We start from the raw sequence: 14,207 nt of genomic DNA on the forward strand, positions 1-14,207 counted from the left end.
TCTAATGATAATAATTATCACTAGACATGAAACATATTCAAGTATACATGTAAACATGGCAGCTTCTCTCCCACAAACATTAATGAGGTAGTGTAATATATTTCATATCATCAAATGCATTACAATACCTCATTTTATGGGAAAGCAGCTACCATGTTTACATGTATACTGGCTAGGAGTCTAAGAGTGCTTTGCAATTTGAACATTGAGCCTAAGGACCCCCACAGCCTTCATTATCATTATCTGTGTCTCAGGTAATTACAGAAGGGCACCAAGTGCTTCTACCCAGTGATGGGATTCAGCCGGTTCGCAAGAACCTGTTCTTGGAATTTCTTTAATCCCGAGAACCGGTTGTTACTGTTAGCTTAAATCAGGGGTTCTCAATTTTTCCCCCATGAACACTTTTTACTTACAACTTATTTTGGTAAACCCCTCATAGAGAGAACCTGTTCTTAAAAAAATTTAATCCCACCACTGCTTCTATCCCATTCAAAATTAACAGTAATAGTTTACCAATTTTATCCAGAAAAATAACTAAGGGTTGAAGTTTGGGTGCCAAAGCTGATTTTTTTACACGTCTGGGAACCCTTGTAGATATCCCACTTGAGAGTACTAAAGAATCCCATTGTTTTCATTTTCAAAGTCCAAGATGGGCCTCCATGCCAGTACCTTTATTTTCTCCCAGGTATTCTGACCCAAAGAATGCAATGGAACCAAAGTTAAAAATACCTCTAATAGCTGCATATTAGCATTAAGTGATATGACAGTCATAAAACCTACAGATAGTGATATTTTGGTAAACAACTTGCAGAAGTGCTATTTGTGTCTAGACCCAAAATTTCTGATACAAGTAATCTTTTCAAAGCAACGCTACTTACCATCTATGATAACATACGGGGTTCCTGATCCAGGTAATCTCTCCTCGCACTGTATGGTGTACATGAGTTCTACACCATCTTGATTTTATATTCTATTTTTTGTGTTTAAATGTTTGAGTTGCATGGCAACTTTGGCCTTGGCCAATGTCCTGGAGCACATTACCCATAAATGCATGTTATATATATCAATGTATGCCATCATGAATGAAGTTCTAGAATTACCAATTACATTTGTTCTAGTATATCCCACAGTATGCGTTTAGAGCAATGCTACGCATAAAAAAAAAAAGAAGAGATACCAGCAGATGTCTCAGACCCCTTTAAAATGGGAGCACAGTTCTGGATTATTTATGATAGTGGTGGAAAGGTAAAATCCTAGAAGATGAAAGGACAGAACTTATGCAGTAAGGAGAGGGATACTCCTTATTTTGGTTATCCCCTTGAGAGAAGTCTGAGGAGCAAGTGTCTGTGTAAATAGATACATTTTGGATGGATTTTAGGAATTAGAATATGTGCATACTTAACATTTATTGATAAAGGTACCACAAAAACACTTATTGTACGAATGATTCACTCCATGGAATGTAGCAGTAAACTACAGTTTCACCTCATCATTAAAGGTGAAAGGTAAAGTTGGGGGCACAGTCAGCTGTATGTGGCCACAGTGCGTACCTCATTAACATTAGCGCTTGAGGCTATGGCACTTAAGAACTGATTAACCTTGGACATAGGTTCATTATGACATCTGGGTTACCACAATTTACCTTCACCAGGCTTCCCCAGGCATCCAGTTATGAACCAGGCCAAATAGAAGGATGAGCAGCTAGGTGGGCTGAGTGCCAACTTCTCAGGCCAGGACTGAACCTGAGCCCATGGATTTGGTGCAAGGTATGTCAACTACTACACCACAGAGGCTTTATTACAACACTAAACTGGGCCACAACTACTGTCTGTTCTAAGGCCTCATGGTATGAAGTAGTTTACATATTTCAGTTCAGAGCTGTGCTTGATCTTCACTACTGTCTGCCACAAGAACTTCCCTGTTCTCATATGTCCAAAACCCATTAAGGTCAATGAGGATACTGGTGACAACATCTCCCTGTCCACAGTTAATGAGGTCTTGCAGTGTTATCTTACAAGGATCGGCTGGTTTCACCATATCAAATATTTCATCTTTGACATCTTCAAAATTGACAGGCTCCTGGTTGTGTTGACGCATCTGTTCTTGAATTGAACGAAAAAAGTAATTCAAAGTAAAAACATTCAAGTAACCCTGGCTATCAATGTCAAGTATTTTGAAAAAATAATGAAGTGACTGTGGATCCTTTTGATTTTCAAGTGCCAAGACAAAATCAAGATATGTTTTGTAGTCCATCTCCCCATCATATGTTAAACATTCCTGAAACACTCTATCAATAAACACAGGAGTCAGAGTTCCCATACCATAACGTGAAAGCTCCTGCTTAGAAAGCATTCCATTGTGGTCTTTATCTAAGTTCAAGTAAACACCATATACTCTGAGGGCTGATGGTGCTGAAAACCAGTTATTTTGCTGCTGATCTTTGGGCAGTTCTTCATCACGTAGTTCTAACAAATCATCCAAAAAACTGCATGCTAGTATGTCCTGAATTTTTATCTGTCCAGTATGTAGTGGATCTAGGAAGAAGAAAAATTTCCTGACAGCAGTGCACACATAGAAAGAATGAAAAGATTTTTCTAGGCCATCCAACTGAGGTAATGTTGGAATTAGCTCTAGGATGTAATTTTCCAAGTCAGACTCCCTCAGGTACCCTTGACCAGTAACATCATAAAGAGATAACCCAATCCTTGTCTGATGGAGCCACACTTTTCTCATAACATAGTTAAAAAAATTCATGATGGATATTCGGCCATATGAATCATTTTGGAGCAACTTACAAAAAGTCGAAGGCTGAAAATATTGCTTACATTTAGGCCCTGCCTGCTCTGCCACTTTCAAAAAATCCTCATAATTAATCAACTGTTCCTCTCCACCAACATCTGTGACAGACTGATGTTTGTCTAATAACATCCAAAGGTTTTTTAGTTCATCATTATCCAAAAGTTCTCTGCTTCGCCTCTGCAGAAACACTGCACGAGACTCTTCACGTAGTTTCTGCAGTAGCTGGTTATCCTCTGAAGGCAGTTTGTGGTAAAACTTGGGAATCAAAGAGAAGGTCTGAGCACTATTACTACTTGCGGAGTTCTTGCCAGCGGCCTTCCACTCACAGTAATATTTTTCAAACATTTCATCAGGATCATCATTTTTTGCCTCCCCTGTAGTAATTTTATCCTTTTTTTGTTTCTCTTTTTTTTGCAGATGATCTTGAAGTAATGACTTCAAATCCATCTTCAGGATGATCTATGAACACAATGTTGTAAAAAGTCCACTTGAATCTGGAAAGGTGAAACCATTGTAGATAGAGGAGGTAAATAAGATCTTGTAATTTACATTCACATGCAGTGTGACACACAGATAATTCATGAACCTCACAATAAAACTTTTGCAGTGGCTAGCATAGTAATAATAATAATAATAATAATAATAATAATAATAATAATAATAATAATAATAATAATAATAATTATACTAATAATAGTAATATTCTGATAATGATACATAAAAAGACGACAAAATATTACCTATTACAAAGCATCAGTGGAATACAGTAAGTAAGAACATTAAACCACATTTTGACAATAATCATTATTAATTTTTACCTAAGAAGAATTCAATATAAATGAAAGAATATATATATATATATATATATATATATATATATATATATATATATATATATATATATATATATATATATATATATATATATATATATATATATATATATATATATATATATATTTAACACCTATTAATTAACAAACAAAGAGTAATTCTAATGTACATCAATTGTAATAATAATAAGGAAAACTACAGTACATACATTTGTAACAGTAACTGTGACTTCTTGCTAAGATGCCATGATGCAACTTCAGATTGATGGATGAGTGTCCCACAAGATGAAGGAATCAGTACTTCCATCCATCACATTGGTTATTATTTTTTTGCAGATTCACTGTGAAAGCAGCACATACATGTAGCCAATGGTAAGTACCCAACTGAGAAATTGATAGGACACTATAAACACACTTAAGTGGTTACTAATGTGATTTCACAGGCTAAAATTTAATGAATTTGGCAGAAATACAATGAAGCCATAAGAATGATTTTACGTTTTAGATATCAATCGGCAAACAAGTGTGCCATTTTTCTAAATGGCAGTTTTGCTAAGTTTACCTTCATCATTTTCACCAATGCCATTATTACCATGTAACCAATTACCAGCGTAACTTTAGAATGAAGGATTTATATAAGAATCTGCCATCACTGTTGTACAGAAGGATGCAAAAATGCTAATCCCTTCCACCCTAGAGCACTTTCAGGCCACTTAGGCTCTAACCCAGTAGCATGCTTGGCTATGAATCTGCAATCCTGGGTTTGAGTCCCAAAGCAGGCAGTTGGCATGCAACCCACCCAGCAGTTCATTCTGTCTTTCAGGCTGGTCTATAAGTGGGGTACCTGGGGAAATCTGGGGAAAGTAAACTGGTAACCTAGATGTCACACTGGCCCTGTGTCCTGGGGTAATGGTACCGGTATCTCACACACCACAGGCTCAAAGGGTAATGTGACAGAGATTAGAGCCAATGCCACACGCAGCTATAGTGTATGCCCCAACTTTACCTTTGTCAGGCTCCTGGCCATGCCAAACTGAAATTGTTCATTTGAGATTTTGAAATATTTTTTTCTTCATTCTGGAATATTCTCCAGGGGACCCATGATATTCATTGTATGCCCTGGAATATTCTCAAAGTAAACCAAGACACTTAATAAGTCTTGAAATGCAGGGAGTAATAACAACAATGAACCTTTAATTTTGGATAAGATTCATCTTGGATCCATTTATGTTCCTGATGGGAGTAGTTTTCCATAAGTTTTATAGTAAAATCAAATCAATACACAACAGAACCCCTTGGACTTGTGATATTAAGATAAATGCATATAGTAAAAATTAATTAAAATACAGCAAGTATCTCTGACTTGATACTCCAGTAGTTCACCTATTACTCCAGAAGTACACCCGGCTCATTGCAAAAAACACCATTGTGCATTGTGTCATGAATCATTCGATTGTGATATAAATTCCTTAAAATATGCTCTGGGAGGGATATACTGAAATATTTATTTCTGTTTATCACATTTTGGCAGTGGAGCACAAGCCAGGTATGGTTAGTTTAAATTTCATTGTTAGGTCAGATCAGTTAGATATATATATAACTTTGGGACAAACACCTGATACACTTCACACTGCACCGCTGGGTGTTGCCACTGGTAGTTGACAGCCCAGTGGATGTATTTCTGGAATTTTACCCTAAATTAAGCCTCCTTAGGGTCACTAAAATTTAGAAGATAATAAATTGTAGCCTCTATGGGGGGCTTACACTCTATTTAAACTCCAAAGTTTTACTGCTTCCATATTTTTATTGTCCCTGCTTATCTTTCTGGTGTTTGTGAGGAAATGCTGTAAAAAAAAAAGTGCACCGTATTCTTAATAATTATCAAAAGTATATGTGGTTGAGTGACTTGGAAACTGTCTTAATGTCATGCCAGTCCCGTTATTTTTTTCTCTGAAACACATCTTTAATATGAATATCCCCCCTCCTCCAAGTAGCACTCACTAACTTACCTGATTTTTTTTCTTCTTTTTTTCAGTTATTCAGGGTCTTGGAAACCGTGGTCCACAACGCGTTACCATATGAATAGTTTGGAGTGCAACATTTGTTACGTGAGTGCAGCCTCGTGCAATGTTAACAACACCGCCAGCCCGGTCCACTCAGGCACAGCCCCTGCTGGTCCTCCCTCAGCCCTGCACGCCGCTCACAATGTCAACACTCAACGTGCTGCGCGGAGCCGCGGCACTTTCGGCAACTGTAGTTTCGACAAAGAATTAATATATTAGACTCTATGACCTTGTCAGTGACGATTTATTCCAATGGCCATTTCAGTATTATATACTGCATTCTCCATGTGCCATATAAATGTTTATATGAAAGAATATCTACCGTAACATTCATAATTTTCGGCGTCGAAAGTTTACTTTGACCTCCCTCCCCTCCCTCCCCCCGAGTAAACTAATGTTTTAGTAAATCTAATTCAGAAATAGTTACTACAGATATATTCCTTTATAACACAATGTAAGTATGCATAACGTATTCGCTGATAATATTATTGTTTGTGAGGATATTGCAGCAAGGCTCGGTGAGTGGGTCAGGTGTCGGGGCGGCCCTGTAGCGAGGATAGAGTTCAGTTCCGCCGAGGATGGCGTGGCGAGAACATGTTGGGTAGGTGCGGTGCTGTGGAGGGATGTGGCACGTGTGTGTGGTGAAGGAAATGAAATGATTTAGTTTGTTATAAAGAGTGTCGTCATGTGATACACCTTGACAAGTGGAGGAGCCGCCAGCATGCCGCTGGTGAAACGTAAAGTGTCGCCCGTGAGGCTGGCGCGGCGGCCGCCCTCCTGGGGAACCACAGACTCCGCGGAGGAGGTGACCCTGCGGGGCGACTACGACCTGACAGCGGTGACCAACGTGACCCTGTGCGGTGCCCTGCGCCAGCTGGCTTCCCTGGTGACGGCGGCGCAAGACGTCTCACGGGAACTGCAGGAGGAGCTGGGCAAAATCAACCTTCGGTCCAGCAGCCTCGCGTCCCGCCTGGCAGCCCTGGAGGGCCGCGTCGCCGCCCACGACCCCCGCGCCGTGCCCGTCCGTGAGTACCCAGGGCGGGAGGCTGCCCTCGAGCCGCCTTTCCGGCAGGACACACACTTGGTCCTAGTGTAGACATGTGCAGGAGTCATTACATACAGTGAGGTAGCTCTGCGCTATTTTTTCTTCTTCCTCAGCATATAAAACTTTCCCTCCACAAGAAATACTAGCCCACGTTCGAATCACGTATCAGCATCAGTCGCCGTTGACAAGGGTAAAATTTATTTATACATATGAAAGGAATCTTGGCGCGACGAGCAGCGGCAAGACACAGACAAGCAAGTCGGGAAACTTGAACGCATCAACAATAGGGTGCTGGGCCGAGCAACAGTGCAATCTGTAGTCGAATGTTAGCTTAGTAGGCATACATGCACCAAGGATTGTCACTAGCTTTAGTAAGCATTCTTTTTTCCGACTGACCCAAAGCATGATGGATCAAGCAGTGCCGAGAACGGTAATTATTTGTCTACTGATAAGAATGACATCAAACAACCAGTGAAGGGTGACCAGATGATTTAGCTATCTTGTGTGTGTGTGTGTGTGTGTGTGTGTGTGTGTGTGTGTGAATGCGGATAATCCATTTCAACATGAACTCGAGCTAATGAGGCTGCTTTTCCTCCTATTTGAAATCGTTTATATGCTTGTATTAAAAAAGCAAAAGCAACATCAATGACAACAAAATGTTTTCCTTACATAATAAAGTTGAACACTTACAAATATTGTCAGCTCGATGTGCTGTTAGTTATCCATCCAGTAACATGTCTTAAGAACATCAATGGTCAAAATTCGTATTGTGTTTTGAAAGACTCCATATGAACAGTAATATGAATAAAGTCAAAATATTATTGTACGAAACCAATGCACGAGTTTGACACATCTCAGTAAAATCTTTTGCCCTAACCTAGAATTCATTGTGTTACGTACGAATCATCATGTAGAAAGCAGATTGATTTGGCCGTTGACGCGAGTGGATAAATATAAGCGTATTACCTGTGAATGAAACAGATAGGTGTTAATAGTCTTATACCGAGATTTGTAATGCATGATTTATATTTTGAATCTTATCTCAATGGGGTTGCCGCATTATCCATAGTTAACATTCACGCACAGCACCGCCAAACATTCATTTTATTAGTAAGATCGTATTTATTTAGTATTACCAGACAGTCTACAATCTGCCATTTCTTCAAGTGCAGTACGTATGTTCTTGTCCCCTCTCTCAAACCTCCATTTCGTGTGTGCGGTATGTGTGCGAGTATACCGGGAAGGAACTATTGTTCGGTTTGGTGTGCCAGCTGTCGGGGGGAGGGGAGGGGGGGCAAAGGGAAAGAGGGAGGGAGGGCGGCAACCGTTATTAGGGGTGGGGATGGAGAGGCGGGCTGGCGAGGATTGAGGATTACAGCTGTCGTTTCCCTCGCTTGCCGCAGTAGCCGCTCCTGCTCCAAATACACAACATTGCTTTACTTCCTCATCATTGGGTTGGGCATACATCGTATACCACGTCACCTGTCACTGTCAGCCTATGATGAAATTGTGAACCATGTTGGCAAACTTTTGTGTTTCCGTTTACAGTACAGTGTTTTAACCCCTTTCTTTCGATGGAACGTTTGTTGCAGGACAGTGTGCAAGTTTAGGATGTAGAGGGCTTGAGCGCCTTACTCGCGGCACGTCATTCAACTGGCATGTGAATGTCTTATTTTCCTGTTATAGTAAATAAAATTATTTCCGTTGTTAGTTCTTAACGTTGCGTCTGCTCTACTCTTGAATAGATATTAAGATTTGTTGAAGTGATGTAGAAACACGTGGCCGGCGCAACGAAAATCCATTATTAAGTGCCAGCAGATGCGTTTTAATTTCTTGCCCGCAGGGTAAATCAAAGTGGCGTGGGTGGGGGGGGCAGTGCTCATGCTGTGCCGCATCTTGTGAATGGACCGTTCTTTGCATGGACATACGTGCAGCTTCATTTTACAGCCATATGTTGTATAATCACTGAGTTGACAGTCGAATGAACCCCATTCAGGCAAAGAACGAATATATTGACTTGCATTATGGCACTCAGATTCTGAAATTAGCACAATTAGTTGGCGTCAGGACGAAGTTTTGAAAGGGGATTTTAATAATAGAAGTGTGAAGCTCTTTTGCTCGAGTGTATTGGGCTTGTTTGGGCGTGAGCTGCTGCAGCTCCACATAATTAGTATTGACGAGCACTTGTGTAATCATTTGAGTGTGGAGGGTCTCGCTTTTGTCTCGTGGGAGCCTTGGGCAACAGCACACTCTGTCCTCCCGTGTCCCCGGAAAGTGTCTTGCCTGGACCCATATGCGAAACGAATGAGATCAGAACACAAATCCCCGGTTGCGTCGCACACTACCACTGCCACCAAAACACCTTCACCTCCACTTGTCTGCTGCACAGCTGCACAGTCCTCGACTGTGCACTCCCGCCTGCGTGAAGGTCTGCCACGGCAGCCGCCGCCGCCCCCATGGGCTGACATGCGCTCTTTTACACCTTGAGCCCCACCGTCATACAGTTCCCACGGTTTATAATGATAGTCTTCACCTTTGAACATTTTAAGGCATAACCTTACTGCATCCCTAGACTATTTGCAATGTTTCTTGAATATTTATTTTCAATGGGCCTTTGAATGTTTGAAAGTGATGGCGGCGGAGACGACCAAGTGTTTAACCACGTTTGTGGTGTAAGTGGAGGCGTAATGTGTCAGTGACGGTGGTGGTGGTGGTGGACTGGCCTTGCAGAGGGTCGTAGGCATGTGGGGTGCTGTAGGTGTTTTATTTTCCTCAACCTACTCCTTTCATTATTTTCTCTGTTTTCATTTTTTTTTCTGTTCCCTCATTCTAACGTTATCCATTCCCTCTTTTCCATATCAACTTTAACGTTTTAGTCTCTTCCTTCTCATTCAAATTCTTCCGTCCCACCTTTTCCCCAAAATTCTCTTTTCCTTTTTCCCTCTCATTCCTCTCCTCGGTCTTCTTTCTTCTTTCTCCCTCGTATCAACTTACATTTCCTTTTCTTCCTTTTAAGCCTTCCTTCTTCAGTCCTATCCTTCCGTCCAATAGGTAGCAATTTACCACTTGCTTTAGATGAAACAAAAGCCCAGGTGTATTTCAAGTGACTTCCACCATCATCCATCAGTCCACCACCTTTACCACTACTACCATCACTATCAACCAACACCATTACAGCCACCTACCACCACCACCACTAGTCCATACCTCTAACCCACATACTGCCACATTAAGCCGAGCCTGAGTGTGTGTGTGTGTGTGTGTGTGTGTGTGTGTGTGTGTGTGTGTGTGTGTGTGCCGCTTTAGACGTTACCTCTGACATTAATCCCCCGAGTAACCTGAAGAAGCTCCCTCGACACACTTAGGACCGATTGGAGGTTGGGGAACTTAGCACAGACGGCGAAGAAAGGAAGATCACGAGGAAGGACGGAATGTAGGAACGTGTACACATATGCTTTTCTATTCCTCCCTTCCCTTTCTACGATGCCTTTCACCCTCCTTACGCCTTGCGCCTCCTCGGGTGGGTGTTGGGCCGGCCGGATGTCCTTCCTTCCTCTCCCATGCTCACCTCAGTCCCACTTCCGTCGCCGCCTCAAGGGGAGGGTGGGTGGGTACAAGGGTTGAGGGGGAAGGAGAAGGAGCTAGATAGAGGACGGCAGTTATGTTTATGTGGAGATGGTATGCGTGTAGCTGCTTCCCCCTTCCCCGTCAGTCTTGATTTTTTTTTTTTCGTCTTTTTCTTCCTCTTCCCCCTCCTCCTCCTCCTATTTTCATTATTATACTCAATGTAATTGTTATATTATTACCATTACGACTACTACTACTAGCCACCGCTACCATTACTGGCCCCATGTCGGGTTTGTGGTGTTCCGAGGCGACGCCCCCCGGTGTATACCCCATTTGATTGATTGATTGCTATGCCTCTCTTAGGTCGGTATAATTGCTCAACGTAAGCAAGTGTGTGTCATCTGTCCTGGCCACCTTCGCTCTTGTCCGGAGAAACGAGAGGAACCTGTTGTTCCGCGGCGCCCAACTGGCCCCGGCAGGTTTAGCGAGGTGAGGCCTTGACGATGAGTCCTATCAGTAGTAAGTGCGGGTTCTTCACCACAACCATGTGACACCCACCAATGTACACTGTCACCACTACAACCACCATCAAGAAAAGATGGAGGAAAGCGGTTATGTAGAGGGAGATAGTTATTCTCTCTTCTTCTCTTCTCCACTCTATTTTTTTCATCTCACCCTTACCTTACATCACCAGTCATAAGTATCCTAGATCTGATCCTGGCCAGGTCGGAGTTTGGATGTTTCCAAATCAATTTTCCGTGTAACTATTACTCTCATGAATGGATGGCATTTTGAGAACACCCAGAGAAGGTAACTGGTAAGTTATGTGATATAATGACATTGTGCTCTAAAACTGTGGATAGACAGCTTCCCAAAAGTTACTGAAAATAAATAGATACGGTAAGTGTTATGAAATTATGGATAGACAGCTTCCAACAAGTTATTAAATATAAATAGATAAATGTTATGAAATTTAAGAAGCAGATGTAAATGAATACCTTCCAGCAGAAAGTGATGAGACATACTTTTTTTCCACGTCCGGTAAGACAGTGTGTGTGTGTGTGTGTGTGTGTGTTACAAGAAACAACATGTGGCCACCGCTGACTCAGACGTGGAGAAGGGAAGAAGGCAACAACATGAAGGAAGAGAGTAATTATTATCAGGACGAAAAAGCAGAATCGACACACACACACACACACACACACACACACACACACACACACACACACGAAGACCAATAGCAACCCAGAAGAACCTACACCTATTGGGCACGCCGTTAGCGATACGTCAGTGATTACATGACATGCAATGTAGAGCAGGTAACCGTAACAGCAGCAGGAGCATCAGCAACCCCCACGCTGCACCATAACCAGCTCCACATGGCCGGCAATCATCCTCCTCTCCCTCTCCAATACCCCCGTGATAAGAGGCTAAAATTGGCCGAACACTAAGAGAAGGGAGGGAAGGGAGAGAGCTTGGTATAGGGGGCGTGGTGATGCTGTAACCCCTTCGAGTTCACTTACCTGCAGAGAGAGAGAGAGAGAGAGAGAGAGAGAGAGAGAGAGAGAGAGAGAGAGAGAGCAACCATAATACACACACGTAAATGATATAATAAAACTAGAAAAAATACAACTTCTAAGGTATTGTGTTACAGCACGAGAGAGAGAGAAAAAAAATACGACCACTCATGTATCCTAGGATCTTAAACTTATTGAACACAGATAAATTAGTACCCTTTTTACTTATTCATTTATTCATTGACCCATTCAGTGATTCTCTTTAGTGGATTCTGTATAAACCATCTCTTGTCTTTGTATTCCGGTTGCATAGAACTAAGTCACTTAAGCACACACGCATTACGGACGAATTTTGTTATTGCACGCTGCTTGGATGAGACACTCTTGCTCCTAACGTGAAGTATATCTCTGCTGATAAGAGTAAAGAGACCGACTGACTTAAGGAAACTAAAGGAACACGCAAGCACGCCATATTAGGCCACGTGTCATTGTTTCACTAAGAGGTCTTGGCTTCAGCAGGTCAGCATCACTATATAGAGTCAGCACTTATCGCCAGCAGTAGCTAGCAACATCCGGGTAGCGCGAGGGTAATCACGGAGTATTATCTAATCAGGCAGATGAGGAGGGCCTTGTGAAATGACTGTGCGCGGCGCTCTCATGAACCGCCGCCACCACGCTGTTATCAGGGTTCATTACTGCAACGTACATCATCGCTCCCGCCCCAGGATGCTCTGTTGGCCTGAACGTAAAGCTAACTCTATTGCGGCCACGGGTTAATGTCGCCGCTTTCTGTGTACTGATGCTCCTGCTTCTACTGTTACTATCTACTTCTTTCAACGTATGTATGTTTTGATGCTCACACGATTTAATTAGTGCGGCTGAGAGGGTGTAAGGAGGAGAGGACTACTATGGAGAGGGAGTGTGTGTGAGGGGGGTCGTTTGGAAGGGAAGGGGGGAGGTTGTTGTGAAGAGGCTGTGTGTAGGCCGCGAAGAGGTGCTGGGCAGAATGAGTGGCGCCTCTGTGGGTTGTATATAAGTAGTGTATATGTAAGGTGGAGTGTGTAGACTCTAGAGAGAGAAAGGCTTAAGGGTTTAGAATGAGGAGGAGGCCTAGGTATAAAAAATACTGGAGTGGAAAGTTGATAACGGGCTACTTGTGTACTGTTAAAACACATGTAAAAAATAAGTCTCACAGAAAGATAGTATTATATAGAGAATGTGGACGAAGGCTCAATGGAAACAAACAGATGATGGAGAAAAGGAAGAATTAAGAACTTAAAAAAATATATATATAGTGTGAAGTTGTACGTATTTGTAAATGGAAAGTTGGTTGGTTTCAGAAATGTATATTTTGGGGGAAGCGCAAATGAGGTAGAACAAGAACAAAAAATAATTAGATAGAAAGTTAAATGCAATTCTCCCCAAAAGAATACAAATGACCCACCCAAAAAGTAATCAAATATAGTGCTGTAGGATGGTGGGCGTGGTGCTGTCGGTTCGGGGCCAGGGTCGAAGTAGGAGGGTGAAGAGAGGGAGGTGTATACATATGGGCCCTAAGGGTGTGAGGTATGGGGCTGGGGAGGGGAGGAGCCTACAGGGGGAACACACTTGAGTTGACACAGCGTTAGGCCACAACCCCCACCTTGTTTCCTCTGTTTCATCCACCGCCACCACTGCCGTAGCCTCGCCCACTGACACCACACCACTATATTTATACCACTACCGTAACCTCGCTTACTACCACTACCACCAGTACAATTACCTCGCCCACTACCACCACCACTACTTAAGCCTCTTCCCTTGCCACCATACCACTAACAACACTGCTGTAACCTCTCCCACTAACACCATACCACTACCAATACCATAACCTCGCTCACCACCCACCACTACCACCACCACTGCTATAACCTCTCCCACTACCACCACACCACTACCACCATTACTGTAACCTCGTCCACAATCTCCCACCCCACCACCATTTTTCTGTAACCTTATCCACTACACCATGGACTAGTCCCATGTCCATAACCTAAATCACTACCACCAATTCATCAACGCCGGACTATCTGCACAAGTGGTCTTCAAGCTTTATTATGAACATAACTCAGTAATTAGAGCTCTGTGCCTTCGCCTTATGGAAATTACGAGATGAGCACTAATGCCACGCGGAGCTATAGCGTATTCTTTCAACTTTATCTAATTCTGAAGAAGTGGCGACCCAAAAAGTGGTCTATCCCAACACGTATAGTGAAAAATTCTACTCTATGTTCTTTAGCACTATGCGCCATAACCACAGCGCTACATTTTCCTTCATTGTGGCTCCAGGCTAATAATACTTTGTCTAGTTTATCAGTAGTAGGGGTCCTGGTGCTCCCGACCG

General features: G+C 42.4%; 2 protein-coding genes across 4 annotated transcripts in view; one reads left to right on the forward strand and one right to left on the reverse strand.

The window, feature by feature from the left end:
* Positions 1–1,393: 1,393 nt before the first annotated feature.
* Positions 1,394–5,879, reverse strand: LOC126999909 (serine/threonine-protein phosphatase 2A regulatory subunit B'' subunit gamma-like). Of its 2 annotated transcripts, XM_050863062.1 has the most exons (3): positions 5,642–5,878; positions 3,842–3,973; positions 1,394–3,293 (listed from the first exon to the last, which is right to left on the reverse strand). In XM_050863062.1, the coding sequence occupies exon 3, from the start codon at positions 3,244–3,246 to the stop codon at positions 1,873–1,875; it is 1,374 nt and encodes a 457-aa protein (XP_050719019.1). In that variant the 5' UTR covers positions 3,247–3,293; positions 3,842–3,973; positions 5,642–5,878; the 3' UTR covers positions 1,394–1,872. The 2 variants fall into 2 exon arrangements, with proteins under 2 accessions (XP_050719019.1, XP_050719020.1); XM_050863063.1 differs by lacking the exon at positions 3,842–3,973 and having other exon boundaries at positions 5,642–5,879.
* Positions 5,880–6,152: 273 nt separating this feature from the next.
* LOC126999907 (mucin-5AC-like) overlaps positions 6,153–14,207 on the forward strand; it is a 100,313-nt gene continuing 92,258 nt past the window's right edge. The window contains exon 1 of one of the 2 annotated variants that reach the window (XM_050863057.1): positions 6,153–6,720. In XM_050863057.1, the coding sequence (XP_050719014.1) occupies positions 6,417–6,720 (304 nt within the window). In that variant the 5' untranslated portion in view covers positions 6,153–6,416. The remainder of the gene's footprint in view (positions 6,721–14,207) is intronic. The other variant, XM_050863055.1, reaches the window with a different exon arrangement.

Source organism: Eriocheir sinensis, chromosome 17 (genome assembly GCF_024679095.1).
Source record: "Eriocheir sinensis breed Jianghai 21 chromosome 17, ASM2467909v1, whole genome shotgun sequence".
Taxonomy (NCBI): Eukaryota; Metazoa; Arthropoda; class Malacostraca; order Decapoda; family Varunidae; genus Eriocheir; species Eriocheir sinensis.